Source organism: Myxine glutinosa, chromosome 12 (assembly GCF_964187855.1).
Source record: "Myxine glutinosa chromosome 12, kmMyxGlut1.1, whole genome shotgun sequence".
NCBI classification, from domain to species: Eukaryota; Metazoa; Chordata; class Myxini; order Myxiniformes; family Myxinidae; genus Myxine; species Myxine glutinosa.
Window position 1 is genome coordinate 62,356,828 of NC_136272.1, and position 24,537 is coordinate 62,381,364.

Here is a 24,537-nt window from a genome sequence, read left to right on the forward strand (position 1 = left end):
GTATCAGTCACTAACTAATCTTAACGTCACCTAATGTCATCTTCGCTAGATCCCTATCAATATAACCAAGCCCTCCCTGGCTCGGTTGTCATAGCCACCCCATAAACTATTGCGCATTTGCCCCCACCCTGTGAGGGATGGTGGATTTGCCATCCCACCACATCGGGGGTCTCTCCCTATAAATTTTGTTCGTCCAAATTCAATAAACCAAAAATTTGCCATTTACTGCTAATCACCATACCATCATCAAATTTTGCTTTTTTCTAATTTCGGGGCCAAAACACTATCCTCATCACCCGTCTACTTATTACATCCTCTCGGTGCGCCAATTCCCTTCTAAAGCTCGGCTTCGTACAGCCGAGCCATGAATACGAGTTGTTTTGTGCCAGCGGCTGGATACGTCCCGCATTCGTGGCAGGGACGGGGGCTTACCCGGGCCGAGATCCCACGCACCACTTCGGCGTGGAGCCATCCAATGTCCCGATCTCGACCTGCCGGCACGTCTCAATAGAAAGTGGTCGCCATGACGACCCTTCCTATCGGGCTGCCCGCTCCGCCTAGTGGAGCCCGGACGCGGCCGTTCCAAGCGAGGCACAGCGTGGATCGCGTACGGCGGTTCTTTCGAAACCGCCGTGGTTCGGATCCCCGCTGGTCCTCGCGGCACGCGAAGCTGCCCGACGAGCACCGAGGGCCCGATTCGGCTATAAGTCGTTCTAACCTCTAACCCGGTTACCGTCGATGCTTCACCTGCCTGCTTACATGCATACGCTACCCCTTTCTTGCTCATACCTCCAGCTGTTCCCATGCTCCTCGTACCTTTCCTTACACCCCTCGGTACACTCATTCCGCTCCCAGACTTGGTCACACACCTGACCACCGAACACCTTGGCACACATTCGTCGCTCGCACACCTCACCAACACACCTCTTCGCGCCCCTTTCTCGGTCACCTCCTTCGTGACAATCACAGGTGTACTCTCACCCGCACACCCAACCACGTGCCTCACTACCAATTCCAGCGTGCATTCCCACTCACGCTCTACCATTCCAGGTGTGCATCCTTCCATTCCAGGTGTACATCCTCGCTCACCTGCCACAACCAACTCACGCTCCGTGTCACTCTCACTACTCTCACCTCCACTCTCGGTCGCGCACTCACCCTTACTCTCGACAGCGCACTCTTTCCTCATGCACCTGTCCGTTACACACCTTTCTCGCGCACACTCTTGCGCACACTCTCCCGTTACACCCTCTGTAACACTCACCACAGGCGTACACTTTCTTGTTACATCCTCTGCAACACTCACCACAGGTGTACACTCTCTCGTTACTTCCTCTGTAACACTCACCACACCGCGCTTCCATGTGCTCCCTCGCACACGCGCTACGTCCAACTCACTCTTGACGGCACACTCACTCCTCGGCGTGCACTTTTTCCTCACACACCCCATTGTCGGACATTCTCGCACACCTCTTTTTTCACACACCAGACCTGTCGCACACTTCACCAACGGCCTCTCACGAACACCCGGATCCAAACCAATCCCCAAGCCGACTGAAGCTTTCCTCACATCATATACATTGCCACTCACCTCCGTACCTCGTCTCCGCACCTCCTTTGCCACCTGCAAACTCTTTATTTGGTTAGTGAGCATCACATTATGAGTTGAGCACCGACCTTGTACCAATTCCATTACCTCCTCCTGGATTTCTGTCTTAGTTTCTGTCCGTCTCTTCTTAATTTCACTCACCTCTTCTTCCACTTCCTCTAATTTTTGTTTAACCTCTTTTATTTCTCGGTGCGTCTCCTCAAGTTCGTCCTCTAAGGCTACCGTGACCGTCTCTATGTGCATCCTCACCTCTCGGTCCTTTGTCTCCATTATCTCTGTCACCTCGTCCACCCTCATTGTCAGTTCCTCACGTACCATCTGACATTGCCTCTGTGTCGCTATTAATTCGTTTTTAATTTCTTTTTGTGTCGCCTTTAACCCTCCTAGTACCGCAGTGTTCTTTTGAACCTGCTCCACTAGTTCTTTTTGTCCCTCCGTCAGCTGTTCCACCTCCTCCGTCAGATCTTCTATTCCCCCTTGTAACTTTGCCGTATTATTTCTCACTTCTTTCTCCATACGCTTCTCACCTCGCTTTACCTCCTCGCGTAGCCCCGAAACCTCCTCACTTACCCCTCGTCGTATCTCCTCCATCTCTTTTGTAGATGCCACCCTCATCTGTCCCAATTCATCCCTCTGAGCATCCAATTTGGTTTCTACCCCGATTTTTACCTCCTCTATCTGCTCTCCCATTTGTTTAATTCCTCGGGCGGATTGCTCCCCTATCTCCCGCAATTTGCCTTCCATCCTATTTTCTAACCCCATTAACCCATTTTTTACCCCCTCTAACTGATTCTCCTGGGCAGCCATTCTATTTTCCACCCCCGTTAACCCATTCTTTACCCCCTCCAACTGATTCTCCTGGGCAGCCATTCTATTTTCCACCCCCGTTAACCCATTCTTTACCTCTTTTATCCCGTTGTCTAACCCCTCAAAATTATTGTCTAACTTCCCAAATTTCTTGTCTAATTCCCCGATTTGATTTCCTAGTCGCTCCCCCATTCTGTTTTCCATTTTCTCCATTTCCCTGGCTCTTTTTTCGTTGTCGCACTTCGACTGTGCCATGTATTCGCTAAACTGTGCCATGAACTGCTGCATGTCAAACGGCTGCATGTTAAAGCCCGCTGATACAGCGGGCTCGGCTACCGCGCGCTCGTGCGAGGCGCCTTTTTGCGCGCCTGAAACCTCGTGCGCGAGAGCGCCATTTTGTGCGTCTGATACACCCTCAACCACCTCATTGCTCTCCTCCTCCCTTTCTTCCCCTAAGTCCTGGGTTACCCCTAACCCGTCTATCTCCCCCACCGACATCCGATCGCCTTGATTGTCCATGGCGCGATCTCAAAATTCGGGTTTTGCTTTATAAAACAAAATAAATTTCGGCAGCTTGTAATTTTGAGCGCGTTAAGCGTGCTTCGGGTCCGATCTCACTCCTCGACACCAATTGTTACTCTAATAGTACAATTGGTGTTCCAAAATTTGGGCCTAACAAATTTAGTCCCAGGTCCGAATCCCACTCCTGACACCAATTGTTGCAGACGCGGTTTAAAGATGTTATTTTACCGAGCGGTTGGTATTACCGCGTCCGAACAGTTACTCCCCGATTAGAACCCGATTCCACCCGACGTTGACCAGATCGCACCGCAGATATTCAATCGGGAAACCTCTAAAGCGACCGAAAGAGAATGAAAAGAGAAGAAGACAGAGTACGGAGGAAGAACAGATTTATTATACACACACAAGCAATGGATGGAAGAAGCAGTCACACAGCGAATCGTTAACTTACACTATTCATTTTACTTAACCCCAAGACAACGAGTAGGACAGACGACGTTCACACTTACTCGGGGGATATTGCAGGCAGGTAGGGCTTGAGGTGGATTGCTGGAGAGGGAGGAGGGTCGGAGGCAGCAGCTCTCAATTCCTCGCGGTTTTTGGCGGGAAAACCCTTCGTCGCGTATCCGCTGCCGATGCTTTAGACGTCACGCGCTGGCTCGGGCACACCTGCTCCTCTCCTTCTGGTGGAGCCGTCTCCCTCCTTTCAGCGCGTCTCTCCAAAGCTGGTTTCCTTTCCGAGTACCTCTCCTTCTGGTGGAGCCGTCTCCCTCCTTTCAGCGCGTCTCTCCAAAGCTGGTTTCCTTTCCGAGTACCTCTCCTCTTTGGCTTGGAGCGTTTCGCATCTCACCGCTCCTCTTGGTGTCGCCTCTTCGCTCCTCTCCCAGGTCATCTCGTGAAGCAGTCCCTTACAGTCGCTTTTATAACTCGGGGCGGAATCAAGCCGCCGGCTGCGAGGGCACGCCTACCGGGTCGCTCACCGCGGTGCTGATTGGCCATGCGACCCTCTGGCTCACTCCTCCCCTCTATGACGAGGTGGAGACACGCCTTTCTTCTCCGAGATTAGCACATGGGCAATGGCGGCTTGCGGGATTGAACACAACTCGCACCCTTTTGAAAGGAACTTTGGAGAGCGGAGATGTTTGGAGAAATTGCAAGGGCCTACGCTTATTTTGTTTGATACAATGCAAAGTCAATCTAGTGGGAAACACATATTTAGCCTACATAGAATAAGGAAATACACTATTTAAAAAGATATATCATGGCCTGCGTGTACGTTTCATGGAATTAACTAGGAGGACGGCTGCGACCATTATTTACATTACGAGGGTGTTACACATAACAAAACCATACTTTTTACATTCGTTACACTTCCTCCAAAATTGTTACACTCCTCAAAAACCGTTACACTTCTCAAATTCGTTACCCACTTCTCAAAACCGTTACAATATATATATATATATATATATATATATATATATATATATTATAATAGCCGTAGATGATTCTGTCTGTCTGTCTGTCTATCTGTTGGGTGTCTGTCCGGGGTGTGGCTTACTCGGTTTGCAGAGTAGCTCCACCCATTCTGGGAGTGGCTATAAACAAATATCCACCATTTTATTAACTCGCATAGCTTTGAGTCCTGTTTTGTAGGCCCGTGGTGTCTTGCTCTCCCCCAGTTTTATTTCAAATCAAATTCGATAAATCATTTCATTTTTCACAGTCGCTAACATAGTTTTAGACTCGGTTGAAAAAAAACGGGAAGAAAATCCGATGAAAGTTGCCGTTTATAGAACGAAATGAATTCTCAAAGGCCTGTAACTTCAAGGCCATTGAGTCTCTCTCACGCCTTTATCTCCAATCTAACTCACCATATGATTTCATTTTTATCGATGGTTTTACTTTTAGACTCGGTGTCAGCAATAATTGAGAACAATCCACACACGCGGGAAAATGCAGAGATATATTTTTTAAAATCGCGTCATGGTGTATCATACACCGCCCAACATGACACCGCCGGCAATGTGTCGATATATATTAAAAATTCGCTTTTGCTTTTCCGTTATGATATATTACTATTTCGTTTGATGATAGTCGTCACAAAAACGTCAACAATGATGCCGACATATATTTCTTCGTTTTTATTTCATTCAACATATTAGCCGGAAGTAAAATATGTTTCAGGAAATTACCGAGAGATATTTCTTCGTTTTTTTTATTAGTTATGTGCGCATACACTTTAAATAGGTTTATTTGAAATCTTTAATTTTCCACAAACATTCCACACACGCGGGAAAATGCAGAGATATATTTTTTAAAATCGCGTCATGGTGTATCATACACCGCCCAACATGACACCGACGGCAATGTGTCGATATCTATTTTAAATTCGATATATCATTTCATTTTTCACAGTCGCTAACATAGTTTTAGACTCGGTTGAAAAAAAACGAGAAGAAAATCCGATGAAAGTAGCCGTTTATAGAACGAAATGAATTCTCAAATGCCTGTAACTTCAAGGCCATTGAGTCTCTCTCACGCCTTTATCTCCAATCTAACTCACCATATGATTTCATTTTTATCGATGGTTTTAGAGTCGGTGTCAGCAATAATTGAGAACATTCCACACACGCGGGAAAATGCAGATATATTTTTTAAAATCGCGTCATGGTGTATCATACACCGCCTAACATGACACCGACGGCAACGTGTCGATACATATTAAAAATTCGATATATCATTTCATTTTTCACAGTCGCTAACATAGTTTTCGACTCGGTTGAAAAAAAACGGGAAGGAAATCCAATGAAAGTTGCCGTTTATAGAACGAAATGAATTCTCAAACGCCTGTAACTTCAACTTCAAGGCCATTGAGTCTCTCTCACGCCTTTATCTCCAATCTAACTCACCATATGATTTCATTTTTATCGATGGTTTTGGACTCGGTGTCAACAATAATTGAGAACATTCCACACACGCGGGAAAATGCAGAGATATATTTTTAAAAATCGCGTCATGGTGTATCATACACCGCCCAACATGACACCGACGGCAACGTGTCGATATATATTAAAAATTCGCTTTTGCTTTTCCGTTAAGATATATTACTTTTTCGTTTGATGACAGTCGTCACAAAAACGTCAACAATGATGCCGACATATATTTCTTCGTTTTTATTTAATTCAACATTATTAGCCGGAAGTAAAATATGTTTCAGGAAATTACCGAGAGATATTTCTTCGTTTTTTAAAATTAGTTATGTGCGAATACACTTTAAATAGGTTTATTTGAAATCTTTAATTTTCCACAATATAATTTACTTGCCATTTATCATTTGATGATTACGAGACAAATTCCTCTTGAGGATCGTGACAATTCATGCGCTGCGTGGAAACTTCTATTTCCAAAATGAATGAGACGATCGATGAAGAACGCAGACTTGAACAGGATGCAGCAAGAAAACGAATGAGACGGGCGAACGAGTCCATCGACGAACGTCAATGCAAACTTGCGGGGTCACCCGTGGGAATCCCACGGGCATGGATGTGTGTGACATTTCGACATATTGAGTTAGATGCTGCACATTCATTTTTACAAAATGGTTACTGGCAAGTCATCAGATCCAGAAATGGTGTAAAAACCACCGTTTAGAGGCCATTTTTCCCCGCAAAGCGGGGGTTGGCCTTTTCGGGGACCGTGGTAGTTGTTGTTTTTTTGTCCCCTTTTTGAAGCAATGTTTTACGGCCGGATGCCCTTCCTGACGCCAACCCTTTTTGCCGCCTTCAACGACAAACAGGGAATTACCAGTGAACTGGTACTCAATTAGCCGACCTCGGAAGGATGACAGGCTGAGTCAACCCCCCTGGCATTAATTCGGCGATCGACCGAGATTCGAACCCAGGATCCTAAGCCGGCACCCTAGCCGCTAGCCCAACACCAGAAATGGTGTCATGAACACAATTTATTTACGCACAAGCACAAAAGCAAGACGGGCCGATTTCCGATTCCGACGGGCCGACGGGCGAGACGGGCCGATTTCCGATTCCGACGGGCCGATTTGGAGCAAGAAAAAGAACGAGACGGGAGCAAAAGGAGAGAAACGAGACGGGGAAAGCCGATTGGAGAGGCGAGTGAGGCGCGATTGGAGAGGAGTGTGAGGCGCGATTGGAGAGGAGTGTGAGGCACGATTGGAGAGGAGTGTGAGGCGTGATTGGAGAGGAGTGTGAGGCACGATTGGAGAGGAGTGATTGGAGGGGAGTGTGAGGCACGATTGGAGAGGAGTGTGAGGCACGATTGGAGAGGAGTTTGAGGCGCGATTGGAGAGGAGTGTGAGGCGCGATTGGAGAGGAGTGTGAGGCGCGATTGGAGAGGCGTGTGAAGGATTGGAGAGGAGAGGAGTGTGAGGGATTGGAGAGGTGAGGGATTGGAAAGGAGAGGGATGTGAGGGTTTGGAGAGGAGAGGAGTGCTAGGTGGAGAGAGGAGAGTGTCAGGTGGAGACAGGAGAGTGTCAGGTGGAGACAGGAGAGTGTCAGGTGGAGAGGAGTGAGGGGTCACATATTATGTGAAATAAATAAATTGTGTTCATCACACCATTTCTGGATCTGATGACTTGCCAGTAACCATTTTGTAAAAATGAATGTGCAGCATATAACTCAATATGTCGAAATGTCACACACATCCATGCCCGTGGGATTCCCACGGGTGACCCCGCTAGTATATGTATATCCAAGATATTCTAGTTTTCTATTTTTCATTAATTTTCTGAAATTTTAAGAATTTGTTTTTCACTTGGAAGTGGTGGGTTACGATATGTAAAGGTGGAAAAAGGTGGAAAAAGTCTCATTTTATGTTGACTCGCACACGCGTTCACGATGGGAGCGGCAGGAAGGGTTATTCCCTCCGCAACCAAAGGTGGATGGAGGTTATGTTTTCACCCCTGTCTGTCTGTTTGTCTTTCTGTTTGTGGGATGGAGGTTATGTTTTCACCCCTGTCTGTCTGTTTGTCTTTCTGTTTGTTAACAAGATATCTCAAAAAGTTATGGACAGATTCGGACGAAATTTGGCAGAGTATGTGACAAGTACGAAATAATTAGATTTTGGTGAAGATCCGGATTCGGATCCGGCCAGTATAATTTTTTAAGTGATTCTTCACCATTGGGAGATCGGGCGACAAACGAAACAGAGCAGGATATCTCAAAAAGTTTTGGACGGATGATTTTGATTGAACGTGATTCTGTATTGTGATTTTCTGGTCTACTCCGGGATACAAAACGTAAACTATTCACAATGAGTCGCTTCTTCACGGGAATATAAAGCGAGCGGGAAGGGAGGGAGAGGAGGGAGAGAGGATGGAGCAGGAGGGGAGAGAGGAAAGGGCGAGGGAGGGGAGGAGGGAGGGGGGGAGTGGAGTGGGAGGAGGTGAGAAGAAGGGAGGGTGGAGAGGGAAACAGGGAGGATGGAGCGAGGAAGCAGGGGGAGGGAGAGGGTGGAGTGACTATATCGCACAAAAAATGTTAGTCAATGAAAAAATGGGTACGTGAAAACAAAAAGGCAGCTCTGTCTACTATAACGCCATGGCTTGCAAAAGCAGCCTGAATAGTGTTCACTAAGTGGTGGTTCACCTCTAGTGTAGCAGCATAGCAAACCTGTTGTGCATTTTGTGATACAAGCACCAAATTTGGCACAAATGTACATTAATATGTTGCGAACATTTTCAGATATTGGGCCACTTGAAATTCCGTAATTTTTTTTTTCAAATTTTTTCAAATTTCGTAATTTCAAATTTTTCGGGTGACACCGTCACAATTTCGGTCTTCGAGGCCGGCCGATATAGTGGGGCGGCTTAGCCCAAATATTCAAAAGAATTGTGCATTTTGTGATACAAGCACCAAATTTGGCACAAATGTACATTAATATGTTGCGAACATTGTGTGGTCAGCAATGAAGACGAGAGTCTGAATTACATGTATGCAAAAGACCTTGTGAACCAGTGAAGCAAATACACGGGTAAGCATGAATTAAATCTAGGGCATGATATAATTTCCATGATGTTTACCTCTACACTCAATGGTGGAAGGAGGTAATGTTTTGATCCCAGCTTGTCTGTATGTCTGTTTGTCTGTTAGTCCACAAAATTCCAGACAAAGCTTGTAGTAGTGGTAGTTGTAGTGGTAGTGGTGATAACAGAAATTGTTATATAGAACTGAACTTATATTATTATTATATGCAGAAAATAACTTCATTTCTATATGCCCTGCAGTGGACAGGTTAATTGGTTTATGCACTGAAGGGGTCACCCTGGTGTGCACTGCTGTGTTCTGCCTCACTGAGTTGTTCAGGTATGATGTACTCAGCACAAGCTTCCGGTCGGCCCGGAGGTGGGGGTGCGGGGCCTGTCACGGAACGTCAAAACAAACGGCCTGCCGGGGCCGCCCAAAAGTCGGGCGTGAGGGGCGCGTCCACTAATGGAACGCCTCTCGCTTCCCAGATCGAGGGCCACGTGGTCAGGAGAACCTCGTCCCTTCCGGTCACACTTTGCCTATCGGCCGGCCTCGAAGACCGAAATTGTGACGGTGTCACCCGAAAAATTTGAAATTACGAAATTTGAAAAAATTTGAAAAAAAAAATTACGGAATTTCAAGTGGCCCAATATCTGAAAATGTTCGCAACATATTAATGTACATTTGTGCCAAATTTGGTGCTTGTATCACAAAATGCACAATTCTTTTGAATATTTGGGCTAAGCCGCCCCACTACTCGTCAATCATATTCAAAGAGGGTGTTATAACACACCCAAACTTCCCCGGCCTTGTCACTAATTAATTAAGTACACAGGCATTTCTCACTTCATTTATGGAGCCTTCACCAAGCGACTGAAGCACTCGAGCGAAATGGGTGATAAGGAACGGCTGGCTTGGCAAGCGATAGCAAGCCGATTGCTTCTTGGTGAAATGGCCGAGGAATTTTAAAAACAGATCGATTTAACGCATCAAATAATGTGGAAACGACTGAGAGCAAACAATTTTTTTTTTTAAAGGCTGTTATAAACACAACAAAACTTCCCCGGCCTTGTGAATAAAAACATAACGGGAGGTCTGTCTACTGTAACGCCATGGCTCGCAAAAGCAGCCTGAAAAGCATTCACCAATCTCTCGATGTGGTAAATTTTGTCAGATTTCACTCCAGATTTGTACATTATTTAGTCTACAGCATCCAATCATCATATCCGAATCCAGATTTTGATGATAGCTGGCGAAAACAGTGTTGTGAATGAACGCGTACGTATTATGTTGAAAAGCCAGATTTTGCTGAATCCTTTGAGAATTTCGAAGCTTTGACGCACCAAATCGCTCAATGGAGGCCGCCATCTTGCGGATGCGGAAGTAGTCACAAAAAATTGATAAAAAGTTCAATAGGAATTTGTTTCACCCGTCTTTTTTTGATTCACAATCTTCTGCACCTCTAATTTGTAATTAAAATATTTAAGACCAATCTTGTTCCCCGGGCCCGCACAGGCCCTGGTTATCTTCAACGAAAATCGTCACCAAACACCGGAACCAATGAGATTCGAGCATTTGAAAAAATATTTCAAAAAAGCTTATTACTGGTACCGCGTTTCGGAGGCTGAAAATGGCGTTAAATATTCTAAAATTGACGAAGAATTATTTTTTAGAAATCTCGCAGCCGTAGGGGATAGTTTTTCACGGCCGGAAATATCCGAAGTTGAGACGGAATTCACCGAATTAATCAAGAAGGAAATTTTATAAATATTAATCTCATCCAGAATGCAAATGGTGTCATTTTGAACTAGGTACGGGACCTACTACACCTACCTACTACCAACTACCTAACCTACTGATGCCATAGTGATGGGTAAAATAGTGGCAAGAGGCTTTGGCTTTGCCGGCTCATTGCGGCTTTGCAGTCGGGTACGAGTATGCTTCAATTATGTGATGATTAATCGATCGTGTTTTCAAGGCAGGCACGTTTCAGTAGGCCGAAACAAAATGGCGGCTTAAGAACCCAGCGAGAGGTGCAGTGGGCTGACCAAGATGGCGGGCCTCCTCATGGACCTTTCAGACCCTGATATTCTTTAAATGCCGTGAACAAACTTTAATCCATCAAGGCTATTGATGGTTGTGGTCAAGTATCATCAAAGTTGTGCGTGTAGTTTTGGAAAAGCCATGCTCCTAGCATGGCTACCTAGCTATTTTTGGCTTTGCGCTGTTGAAACCAAAGCTTTCAGAATCAATGGAATCTCCCACGATGAAGCTAACTCCGAGGGCCTTTCACTCACTCACCGCAGGCAGGTTGATGGTCTTTCTGTCTTCTACCGACTCCTCTCCGGCCTTGCTCCCCCAGCTCTCTCTGTGCTCTGTCCCCCAAATACTCCTGCAGGTCGCACAAGATCTGCCTGCAACCCTCTGCTGGTGAAACTACAAAAACAAGACTCTCTGCTCACCTTCACTCTTTCATTCCTCTTTTCTCCCGCCTCTGGAACAAACTCCCTCACTCTCTTCAATCCCATTCATCCCTCCAGGTCTTTAAAGCAGCTGTTCACCAGCATCTCTTATCTTCCCCCATCCAAAACCTTGATCTTTTCTTCCCCCGTTAATTCACCCCAGATCCACTTTTCTGAAATACCGACTTCTTTCCTGGAAGACCTAGCTGTGTCCATGTGTTTTTTACTTCTCCCACCCCACCCCCCTTCCCACGCCTCCTCCCCCCAAGCCCTCTACCTCCAACAGATCTCCCGATGTCCCTGCTCTCAAATGATATACTTGTGTGCTTCCCCCTCTCTCCCCATATTTCTCCTGCTCCTTCTATTTTGTCTTGTGTCTGTTTATTTTTTTTTATCATTAATGTTACGTCTTACACGAGCCTCGATCTTGTATACAAAAAAAAAGAGAGAGAAAAAAAGGAGATCCCACAATTTACATACAGACCTCCCCTGAAGTTCGTCCCAGGTGAGCTAAAAATGCATCAAAGAACCAATTATGCCAAAAACACTAAATGAACGTTTAATAAATATTCCATCATTTACATGGACATTGTTATGGGAAGCATAATTCATACGTACTGCCTGCTGTCCTGATAGTGTGCTTTTCGACATCTGAATGTGGCTAATCTGAAGGAAAAAGAAGATTACTTTCATTTGCAGGAACAAACTTGAACAGGACACATGAATGCACGTGGATCTCAAACTGCCAACAAGCAGCACCAAATTAAGGGTGGATGTGGTGATCTTTTGGCCCTTCCATCTTTGCGATTCCTCAGGGTGGATAGAATTCCACGACTGTAACAGTACAGGGTGTCCACAAAGTATTGTTGTGGTTTTAAAAAGTTGTTACAACCAAACTGAAACAAGACTTTGTGGACACCCTGTACTGTTACGGTTGCGGAATTCTAACCTCCCCGACGAACTGCCAGGCCGAAGAAAATATAGGGGTAATGTCCCTGGGCTCACCTGGCAGAACCAGGGAACCACTGATAGGCGTGGACAACCCCAAAAATATGTCACGGAGAAGAAAGTAAATACCTTTGGAGGACAAACCCCTGATGTTTTTTTTAATGCTGTGAACAAACATTGGTACATCAAGGTTGTGGTCAAGTTTCGTCAACTGTGTGTTTTTAGTTTCAGAGAAAAGAGCTAATACCTATTTTTTGGGGGGAGGAGGAGGGTCAACCTCCACTACCCCCACAAACCCCCTTTAGATCCCCTCCTTTTCACCCCTCAGCCCAATGGGCTAAGGGGTATTGTCGTCACGGATGTCGTCCGGGCGGGCGTCGTCCGAGCGTCCGTCAACTTTTGGTTACCGTCAATTTCAAGGAGAACGGCTTGTCCGATTAAATTCATTTTTACAGTGTGTGTTGGGGGTGAGTGGCGGAAGGTTCCTATCGAAAATGGGCGCGCTGCGATTTTCAATATGGCCGCCACAGTAGCCATCTTGAAATTGGTTTTCGTCAATTTCAAGGAGAACGGCTTGTCCGATTAAATCCATTTTTGCAGTGTGTGTTGGGGGTGAGTAGAGGAAGGTTCATTTCGAAAATGGCCGTGCTGCGATTTTCATTATAGCCGCCACGGCAGCCATCTTGAAATTGTTTTTCGTCAATTTCAAGGAGAACGGCTTGTCCGATTAAATCCATTTTTGCAGTGTGTGTTGGGGGTGAGTGGAGGAAGGTTCCTTTCGAAAAGGGGCGCGCTGCGATTTTCAATATGGCCGCCACGGTAGCCATCTTGAAATTGGGTTTCGTCAATTTCAAGGAGAACGGCTTGTCTGATTAAATCCATTTTTGAGGTGTTTGTTGGGGTGGAGTGGAGGAAGGTTCCTTTCGAAAATGGGCGCGCTGCGATTTTCAATATGGCCGCCACGGTAGCAATCTTGAAATTGGGTTTCGTCAATTTCAAGGAGAACGGCTTGTCCGATTAAATCCATTTTTGCAGTGTTTGTTGGGCTGGAGTGGAGGAAGGTTCCTTTCTAAAATGGGCGCGCTGCGATTTTCAATATGGCCGCCACGGTAGCCATCTTGAAATTGGTTTTCGTCAATTTCGAGCAGAACGACTTGTCCGATTAAATCCAGGTTTGCAGTGTGTGTTGGGGGTGAGTGGAGGAAGGTTCCTTTCGAAAATGGGCACGCTGCAATTTTCAATATGGCCGCCACGGCAGCCATCTTGAAATTGGTTTCTGTCAATTTCGAGCACAACAGCTTGTCCGATTAAATCCAGGTTTGCAGTGTGTGTTGGGGGTGAGTGGAGGAAGGTTCCTTTCGAAAATGGGCGCGCTGCGATTTTTAATATAGCCGCCACGGCTTCCTTTCACCATGCCTAGGCTGAGGGGTTACGCCCGCTTTGCGGTGCTATTTATTTAATGCTGTGAACAAACGTTAGTCCATCACGGGTTATGAAAGTTGTGGCCAAGCTTCATCAGAATTGCGTGTGTAGTTTCAAAGAAGAGAGCAAGTAACTATTTTGGAGGGCCAAAGATGGACCCACTTTGAACACCGGTGACCCCTTTAGATCCCGATTTTTTTTCATGCCGTGAACAAACTTTGGTATCTGAGTGTTTACCTACAGCCTGACTGACTGACACCGCACCATGCTAATACCTCCCCCTGAACTACGTTCCACATGAGCTAAAAACGCATCAAAAAACAATCACATTAAAAACAATAATGAACGTTTAATAAATATTCATACATTCATTTGAATGGACATTGTGATGGGAAGTATAAATCATACATACCAGCTGCTGACTTGATCGTATGCCTTTCCACTTCACAATGGTGGGCATCATGTATACCTGAAAGAAAAGGAAGATTACTTTCATTTCCAGGAACAAAGTTAAACAGGGCACATCAATGCACGCGGTTCTTAAATTTTGACCACCAGCACCAAATAACGGGTGGATGTGGTGCCCTGTCATCCCCTTCCAGCCTGGCGGCTCATCGGCGTGTTTAGAATTCCGCAAGTGCAACAGTGCAGGGTGCCCACAACGTGTTGGTGCTGTTTATTACAACTTTGATTACAACCAAACCAGAACAACACTTTGTGGAGACACTGCATCGTGTATATTGACTGTGCAACGCACAAACAAATTTTCATCCATCATGCTCTCTCTCCACAGGGGTGCAATGTTTGTTGGTCCAAACCTTGTCTTACAGCAACGAAATGATCCCAGGCACTCAGCTAGCATAATTAAAACTTATTTCCAAAAGAAAGATGAAGCAAAGTCCTTTAATATATACAACAATACTCACAGCCCCCTCAAGGCCCAGATCTCAATATAATTGAAGCTGTGTGGGACGATTAAGCTGACAGGATCGCCGAGAAGTAGGCACTCTTTTGGTCGGTGTTAAAACTAAATTAACTTTATTCTTGTGTTCCTGTCTTTATTATCAGGTAAATAATAATATTTCATGTCACTTGCACTAAAACCATCCAGATACCAAGGACATGACTTTGCTCGGAGACTGAAAATTTACGGTGAGGAAACGGTGGAATTTTCCGACAATAAATAATGTAAAACGAGCTCCTACGTAATGAAGGTTGGCATGACGAAGGGATATAAAGGTGTGTAACGCCTTCGATAAGCGGAGGATAACTGTATTTAAAATATACAATTAATAAAAAGAAGGGAAAGTGGTCCAAGAGCATTTTCCAACGCCTAAAATTTGTAATTCATACGAAAGCAGAAGACCAACATTCCCCAATTTGTGATGCAGGAAATATTTAAACACATGTTTTATTGTATTTATCCAGGCAACGCTGGGTACTTCAGATAGTTGTGTTTAAATCGAGATATTTCAATAAGACTATTTTCATCAAGATTATTTGCATTGAACACAAAGTTTCCGTTTCCTTCTGTATCAGAAGAGAAAAAATGCAAATTTTCTGAGACTTTTGCACAGCAGTATTCACTACATCCATACCTTGATGATGGGTCCCAGGATCCGCAGGATCACAGCCAAACAAAGTAGGAGGATGACGGTTCTGTGCACACCATTCATTAACTCATCATTCCACATACCTGTAAAAGAGAACATCTGTGTGGATCATTTCAACAAACCATCTCAGCTCATCCACCAAGGACTTCGTACCACTCGTTACCAAACCATGGTATCTCCATGATCATATGAGAGTGAAGCACACTACTGCATATGCACATTTGACCCTTTATTCGATGTTTCCACCATCTGTTTTCAGTCATAAATGTTCTTTTTCGTGTCTGTGTAGGCCATCAGCCCTTAGTTTATGTTTCTACAGGAAAAGCACCTCCACAATTCACATCAGGCCACGGCACCAGAACATGTGTGTGAGAAGTCGAGGAAGAATATTTCTTGTCTTGTGATTTTGCTTTGTCTTTCCCTCGTGGTTTGAGTCTGAAGGCGTTTTAGATAATCATGGTTCCCATTCTTCCTTGACTCATAGGTGGGTATGATCGGTTCGAAGGTGAGGGGTCTAATTATTGACAAGCAAATATTAATAGGGAAGAGGGAGAGAAAGTGGGAAAGTGGGTGGGTGGGAAAGCGAGGATGGGGAAGGGAAGAGTGAGGATGGGTCGAGGAGGGTTGGGGGGAAAAGAAGGGTGAGAGCTAAGAAAGGGGGGGGGGTGTAGAGGGAGGAAGGGGTGGGGGAGCGAGGAAGGGGGAGACCAATCTCTCAGAACACTATACACTCCGGAGGGAGTGGTGCGAGGAGGGGGGTGGGAGTGAGAGAAAAAGAGAGAGAAGAGGGAAAGAGAGGAGAAGGCAGCTAGCGGAAAACAACTTTTGAAACTCGCTCCTGCTGTTTAACACGAAACTGAAAGGGAGGAAGCCCGGGTTGTGCTCTTTTACCAAGCAGCTAGCTAGCGCTTGCCAAGCCAGCCGTTCCTTAATGGTTTTGAATGGAGTGCTTGCTCGAATGCTTAAACCACTTGGCGATCTCTCCACAAGAAACTTAGTAAATGAACACACACCCAATGTTCTTGAGACCCGACCATAGATCGACTGTAATCTATATACCCCAAAGAGGAATGACCCTTCTTGCCGCTCCCGTAGCGAACGGGTGTACTAGTTTACACAAATACACAGTTTTCATTTATGAACTCCCTTGAAGTTCCCTTAATTGTTTCATGCAAATTTGAAAGCCACCAGCTTTCATGGTTTTGGATTTATGGAGGAGACACACAGACACACACACTGACACACACACTTATTACCTCCGCCACCAAAGGTGGATGGAGGTTAAGTTTTCACCTCTGTTTGTCTGTTTGTGAACAAAATATCTCAAAAACTTGTGGACGGATTCAGACGAAATTTGGCAGAGATGTAGCGTATGTGACACCGACGAAATGATTAGATTTTGGTGAAGATCCGGATTCAGGTCCGGCTACTCCAATTTTTCAAGCGATTCTTCACCATTGGGAGATATGGTCGAAAACTATACATAGCAGGATATCTCAAAATGTTGTGGACGCATTTGGACGAAACCTGGTGGACCGGTTGGTTGTGTGACAAGGACGATGCGATTCGATTTTGGTGAAGATCTGAATATGGATTCGGATATGAGAATTATTTAATTTTTGAAGTGATTCTTCACCATTGTGAGATAGATCCAAAAACGATACGTAGCAGGATATCACAAAAGGTTATGGATGGATTTGGACGAAACTTGTTGGACAGGTTGTGCGTGGGTCAAGGAAGAATCGATTCAATTTCGGTGAAGATCCAGCTCCGGATCCAGCGAGTGGAATTTTAAAAAGTGATTCTTCACCTTTGAGTGATGCAACCAACCAGGCGGAGGTATGCTCTCTACTGAGTGGCGTTCTAGTTATGATAGATTTATTGTTTCTTATCGACTGTTATTTGCACTTGCTCATCCTGTTCCCTCACCGTGCCATTCTTGTCATTCAACCTGACTTGGTCTCGGGTGAATTCTCTTTGTCCTGGTGGCTTCATCTGGTGGTTCTCGTAATTCCCGTTAAGGGTTGTTTCGCTATTGGAGAAGATCGCGTCACATGATCAAGGTTTCCTCGGCCTTATTAGATCAGTCTTGTGGTCATCTCTCGGCAGCACAATCGCCCGCTTTTGGAACTGCAATCTGCCTGGTAATGCGGTCTTCAGATGCAGATCCAGCAGGGAGTCTTTGAAGCGGCTGACTGTCACGATTGTTTTAACATGACTCGCTGGATTCGTCCCGGGCAACCGGAACAAACCAGAGAACCGTTATATCAATTGTCACCGCAATATTCTGCGAAGTATTCCTTTGTCTTGGGTCACAACACTTGCCGTGGTCATACTGAGTCTCCAGCAACCATCTTTCATTCCCTGATATTTTCATTCATGGAAAATTTCCGACTGTATTGCGATTTTTCCTGGGATATTGGCTTTGAGTTGCAGCAAGTTGGCAAAATTTCAGCTTTCTACCCCAAATCGAAGGTATTAAACATTATCTATCAGTGAGTGAGAGAGTCAGGGGTTACAAAGAGCTTTATGTACCAGATGATGAAAAGTCACTTACATCTGCCTGGAATTGAAGTCACTTCATTCAGGAACTGAAAGGAAACCAAAACATTAAAATATTAAACATTCTCAGGTCACTTTTGTATCCACAAGTCAAAAGTTAAAGTTTATGATAAGAAAAAGTAAATTTATAAACTTTCGTTCATTTTTATACAAACAGAAAATGATGAAACATGACAAAGTAAAAGCAACTTCAAGAGATATTTACCAATAAACGACACGAAAGCAACAATCCTCTGCGTGATGCACATATACACATCGTTAAAAGTAAATAATGACCATGGAAAAGACCTTTTATAATGACATGGGGTTAAGCTCTGTGTGAGAGAATGCCAATCCCCAACCCACTCGAGCCTTCTGCAGCTCAATTGAAAATAGCACCAAGGAGAACAATGTCACAGACAAAGCTTTGCTCCTTGTCGACAAGGCCCCTTGGCCATCTTGCGCAGATACAAGACTCGTGCAACAATACAATATGTTTTGCCACCCCTTATACCACCCTCCAGGTAGAAAAATACCACACACTCATCATACGCAACGCGGCATTTAACAGCTATAATCCTCACAGGTAAGTTTATAAATAAACTCGGAGGAGGACCCGTCCCAAGTGACAGGAAAGGTTTAAGTTAATCTCTCAATTTAAATATTATTTCATGGACTTTAAAAAGGTCAATTGTGTTGCACTCGTGGTTTTGCTAAGAACAAAATATCTGAGATGCTCATAGCGCCAACTGCAAAATGGTGGTGTAACATAGGGCCGCGGAGGTTGGATATTGGCTAAAAAGAGGACAACACATCCTGGTTGTATAATACAATCTGGCATCAGCATTACTTAGCAGGTGAGGGTGAATGGTAGCTTATCAAAGTTATCAATCTTGAATACTGCTACTCCACAAGGCTGTGTATCGTCACCTCGACTGTTCAGTTTCTTCACCAATGGATGCGTGGCTCTTAAAGAAGTTTGTAACTTTATTAAGTATGCAGACGATATCGCCATTGTTGGCTGTCTTTCCGATCAATCATCCTTGGTATCGTACCTCTACGAGATTGACACATTGAATAAGTGGTGTGGGGACTTCTGTCTTACTCTGAATGTGGACAAAACAAAAGAGATGATTTTGGACTTTCGGAAAGGTCACAATCATGAGCCTGTAACCATAAATGGTGATAAGGTAGATATTGTTAACAAATTTAAATACCTGGGTACCTTTATTGATAACAAGCTAACTTTTGATGGAAATACTGATGCTGTGTACAATAAATCAATGCAAAGATTGTATCTTCTCAGGAAGTTGAATTCATTTGGTATTAGCTCTTGTGCGATGCCGATGTTGACCAATTCCTTACTGATCAGTGTTTTATCATTTAATTTGATTTCCTGGTACAGTTATCTTAAGAGCAATCGCAGTATGCGATCGCAAATGGAGATCGTAGCAAACATTGCCACCCCCCCCCCCCCCCCCAACCTACCTTGTAACTCCGACATCATTTGAATTGAATGTCCAGAGTAGGGTAGATCATCCAGAGTGTCTGCTCTTCACGAGCTCTAACTGGGTTGCATTTGACTTCCCTCCAAGGAATGGTTCTCAACAACGAGTAGAGTTTCCAGCGTTTCAATCAGACTACCTTTCTGGTCACATCAAGACAAAAGATAACAAGGACGAGATAAAACAAGCACACCATGATCTCATCCATCAAACAAATAAAGCAAAATCTACAATTCTGCATTCTACATACAAAAATAAATAAAGCTGATGATGTTCATAATCTCTTGTCCCTGAGATCCGAACATCATGATGTTTCAAGTCAACTCTTTTCCAGGTTGTTATGTAAACTCCATTAATGCAGATGGAAGCAAAACAAAAGTGTTAAGCATCCTTTATTATGCTATAGGTTGTGATTGATTAAATGGATCAATGGTTGATATAAAAGCACACACACCCTCCAGCTTCAGTAAATAAGCATTTCCAAAGGAATTGGGGGGGGGGGTGGCGTATTGGAGGGCAGCAAGAGCTTACCTGTACGGCCGGGGACGCGTCACTGGTTTTCCGAACCGCACACAAATAAACGGACAAGACAAGGAATTGAAAGTCAACAATTAACAAGTTTAATAAAAATCAATGCAATACAATTTTTTTTTAAAAGACACTAAATTCCTAACCGAGGGACCCTCCACACAGACTCAAATACAGACACAGGGAATAATAAATTAAAGAAAAATGTGGTGTGCAGCGTTTGCTTGGTACTCAGCTTGGGATACTTGACCGTCCCGGGCCTTCACCAGTCCCTTGTCCCTGCGCGGGAAAACACGAGTTGGCACGAAGTCGCTTTCACCGCCTGCCGCCGACGCGAAGCGAACAGGCCAGAGCTCCTCCCACATCCTTCTCGCTCGGCTGCACCGAGCTCCGAACGTCCCGAATTTTCCAGGTGCACATGGCACGAAACACACCCGTCACGAGCCGACATCAAGGAGAGAAAAGAGAAGGATGCATCCGCTCGTAATGAAGGCCAGGACAGAAGAGAGTAAATGCGATTGTACGCAATGGTAGCCAGGCCAAAGAGAGTGAATAAACTGCGAGACTGCCTGTCACGAACCCAGCACAAAAGAGCGATTGCGAAACGTACTGTCCATAATAAATGTCGGAACCAAGAGCGTATAAACTGTGACCGTGGCAGGATGAAAGCCACGAACCAAGAGAGCAAAAATGGCAGGACGTATCTTTTTTGTCCCTGGTGCTTGAACATTCTGTGATGACATCACACGTGCTCCAATCAACAAGTGCTACCCGCTCACCCCAACGTTCTTTACCCAAACGTTCTTCGGTGCATGGCCTCACGGCCACTTCTTGACGCCCATTGAGATGACTCGGCTGGGTGTCGTCAGTGGTAGTGTTCGGATCCGGGCGGCGATTATGTTATTTAATTGTTCGGATCCTCGCAGCTCGGCAAACATCTCCTCCATATGCGGAAGAGGATATCCGTCAATCACCACCGCTTTATTTGGTTCTCTTGAATCCACACACAGACGAATCCCTCCGTTTTTCTTCATTATCACAACAATTGGTGAAACCCATTCTGAAGATTCAATTGGCTCAGTTACATCCAATTTAACGAGCTTTTTCAACTCCTGAGAAACAGCATCTCACAGAGAAAGGCAAGCGGAGCAGCTTTTGCTGGACCGGAGTCACATTGGGTCGTATTTTAACGAGATGAATGAACCCCTTTGCACATCCCAGGGTGTCCTCCTTGCTGACACCTGTAACATTTGCTACTGGAGTTCGATTTGCCCTGTTTTGGGTGGGAGAGGTGATGCTACCATTCAGCAATTGCACGTCGAGTGCAGCAACCAGGTCTCTGCCCAGAATGGCAGTACCGCTCCGCACGATGTGCAATTCAGCAGGTGCACAGTGATTCTCCAGTCACATCGGCATGCAGGCAACCACGCACGGGAATCGGGTTTCTCAGGTAGCTATCCAGGTGTAGTTTTGGCTTAGTCAGTGACACATTATTGAAACCTTGCGTGTAGACACATTCAGGAAGTATGGATACTGCCGAAATGTATATCGTTCTGCCACATCAACTCTTGGGACAAAAAATTTCCTCAAGGCCGCAAGTGCAGTCTCATCGCTATTATCAGCGACTGTTAATGTACAAAGAGTCTCCGACCTTCGGTGTAGAAGCAATGTATCAAAAGTGCGCGCTTCCTCGCACCAGCTGGTGTTGTCTCCTGCATCGCCAGCACGTGGTTATCAAAGACACGAGTCCAGGCCGTGAAAGGCTTCGAGGGCTCGTCCGGGTTTTGCAGAAAGGGTGTCGGTGGATTCAAGTTCAATCGCATTCTCGTCGCCGGTTTCTGGTGCGCAAAGTACTCCAAGAAGCAAGAATGAATCATTCAGGAAGATCCAACAGTTTTATTCAATCCAACATCGGACGCACGTCCACTTCCAATCCTCTCCACGCTGCGGCCTGCACCCGGAACCGGAATGCGGAACTCCTCAGCTCCTCCTCCTATTGGCCACGCCCCCTCCAGCGCACCTTCGATGCACTCCTGACTCTCCACAGTATGAAATCAGAATATTCGTAAAACCAATGAAAGAAACAGAAGATAAGTGTCACTTTTCCACTTGCGTTCACACGTTAAGTGCGTTTTTGGGGGAACCAATATGGCCGCCGTGTTTGACAAAGGAGAGCCTGGTCCACCGCTTTATTTGGTTTAAACTTTTCACACGAGATGTTTCCAAGTCGACCTCTGCTTTCGGTTCGTTTATGACGACGAGATGAATACGAAAACAAATTTTAGTGCAACAACGGACGTGGTTTGGATTCAACAAAACGCTGATAAATTCAATTAAGAGCCGTCCACTTATTATGTATGCAAATATGAAAGGAATTTTGGCGCCCCGCCCCCTTCGAAAGCCGCAGCCACGCCCTTTCAGCAATCCGTCAAACCCTTCAATCACTTCCTTCACTTAATTTCCGTTTTCTTCCGAATTTTCACGAAATGCAATAAATAATTGACTTGTACACGGACAAAATGATATTACATGACATAATATTACATGAGATGATGACATAACGATGTAATGAACCATCCAAGCAGGTTGTTTAAAGCAAATGCGCCGTTCCCATGACGTCAGTGCAGCGTCACAAAGACTGTTCATTGTGCATTGTTCTGTTTCCTTTGTGAGAACATTTGGACCGTTCTTCTCGATTCGTTGCACGATGTGGTCGTGTTTCATTATGCTGGTGCGTTTCTTCTTTGGAAACTCTCGAAATATGAATGTTGAGTTTGAAAACATCCTTCCGGTGAGCCAAGTGCGTCACGGAGTCGTCTGGACATCAAAAAATAATGAGGTGAGTGGGAAACGTGGAGGGTCAAGTGTTAAATATTGTGATATTAAATAAATAATTACACTTTAATTGCGGTGTTAACAAATGTTACCTCCTCTTTTATCTTGTTCCAAGCAAGCCACACCTGGTGTGAAACTGAAAGGCTTGATCCATTTGGCATGTGCTCAGAATGTCAGGTTTAAACGATCTCATTTACGAATCCTTGTGGAGGCAATAATTGATTCCTCGTTTTATTTAGACACCACCTACTGAAGACCCCTCGCCAAAGGGAGGGTATTGCATTTCAGTCCGTTTGTTTGTTTGTCCGCACAGAATAAATATGATTTTCTCTGCAACCGTTGGTCCAATTGGCAGGACATTTTCACCATAGGTGCAACTCCACCTGGAGAATTTTTTAATGATAATTATGACGTCATAGGTCACGTGCTTTGGCCGCCATCTTGGAAAAGTCGAAAGACTTTGCACCTCTATATCTCCGAAAGCGCTGAATAGAAAACATTTAGACATGGCTCATTGTAAAGAACTCTCCATGGGGAATAAAATATGTTAATGATGATGTCATAGGTGCTTCCATTATGATGTCATAATTCCAGAAGTACAAAAATTCATCGATCAAAATGAAATTTATTGAGCATAATCTCAGAATAAATTAGTTTAGAAAAAAAAAAATGATGACTTCATCGGTCACGTGGTTCGGCCGCCATATTTGTTTTAACACAAAAGCCTTAAAAAACACTGAAAATACATCCTGGCGAGGGTTTGCAATCTCTGATTGCTCTTTCTTCTTTGAATTTGTGATTGATTCCTAACAGTGATCAATAAATTTGAACTAAAATGACATTTTAAAATTGGATTGCAAACGGTAAGTTGGAGGTTAAGTTTTGTTTGTTGTGTTTTTCTTTGTTGATATGATTGAAAAGACAGTAAAATGACCTATTCGTTGATTTTGGAGAGGGGAGTGTTAGGGGACGTTGGGATTTCCGGATGTGACGTTGGGATGTGACGCGTTGGATGGGCGTGAAGTGTTGGACTTGTGCAGGCCAGCACTGTGTGGTGCGCTGGGCTGGATCATTTGAACGCCACGTACTTATTAACCTTGTCGTGTCCGTGTCCACAGATCTTTGGCGAAGGGCCCATCTTTGGCCCGATGAAAGTTGGAGAATTGTTCTCACTGTGGGCGAGATTTCAACATGCAGTCATTGTCATCTCCTTCACCATTTTCATCATCAACTGTCTCAGATGGATCTCTAAACGGGTTCACAAACACCTCCGGTAAACAACACATTCAGATTTTTTTTTTTGTATTTTTTTTTGTATACTGAATCGAGGCTCGTGAAAGAGCTAACATTTACTTCACAAACAAATCAACCAGACAAACAAAATATATAAAAAGAGGGAGCGGAACACAAGATGGGGAGAGAAGGGGAAGCACACAAACACAACATTTGAGAGCAGGGAGATGTGTGGGAGGGAGAGGGCTTGGGGGGAGGAGGCGTGGGAAGGGGGGGAGGGGAGGGGTGGGAGAAGTATAAAACACAAGGACACCAAGGACTTCCAGGACAGAAGTTGGTATTTCAAAAAAGTGGAATTGGGGTGAAATTAGTGGGGGTAGAAAAGATCAAGGTTTTGGATGGGGGAAGATAAGAGATGGTGGTGAACAGATGTTTAAGACCTGGAGGGTGGAGTGGGATTGAAGAGAGTGAGGGAGTTTGTTCCAGAGGTGGGAGAAAAGAGGAATGAAGGA

At 44.8% G+C, this 24,537-nt stretch overlaps 2 protein-coding genes and 1 long non-coding RNA gene across 5 annotated transcripts in view; 1 reads left to right on the plus strand and 2 right to left on the minus strand.

The window, feature by feature from the left end:
- LOC144888538 (uncharacterized) overlaps positions 1–15,466 on the minus strand; it is an 80,031-nt gene extending 64,565 nt beyond the window's left edge. For all 3 annotated transcript variants that reach the window (XM_078766878.1, XM_078766880.1, XM_078766879.1), the window contains exons 1-3: positions 15,369–15,466; positions 14,183–14,239; positions 12,019–12,066 (exon numbers count right to left, since the gene is read on the minus strand). The gene's annotated coding sequence lies outside the window, so the exon portion shown is untranslated. The remainder of the gene's footprint in view (positions 1–12,018; positions 12,067–14,182; positions 14,240–15,368) is intronic.
- Positions 15,467–17,933: 2,467 nt separating this feature from the next.
- On the minus strand, positions 17,934–21,903 carry LOC144888539 (uncharacterized). The gene is made up of 3 exons (XR_013621118.1): positions 19,961–21,903; positions 19,413–19,572; positions 17,934–17,974 (listed from the first exon to the last, which is right to left on the minus strand). It is a non-coding gene; the product is annotated as an uncharacterized LOC144888539 (long non-coding RNA).
- Positions 21,904–22,631: 728 nt separating this feature from the next.
- Positions 22,632–24,537, plus strand: part of LOC137437296 (uncharacterized) — a 7,119-nt gene continuing 5,213 nt past the window's right edge. Inside the window, exons 1-2 of the mRNA XM_068131662.2 lie at positions 22,632–22,796; positions 23,911–24,065. Of these exons, the coding sequence (XP_067987763.1) occupies positions 22,665–22,796; positions 23,911–24,065 (287 nt within the window). The 5' untranslated portion in view covers positions 22,632–22,664. The remainder of the gene's footprint in view (positions 22,797–23,910; positions 24,066–24,537) is intronic.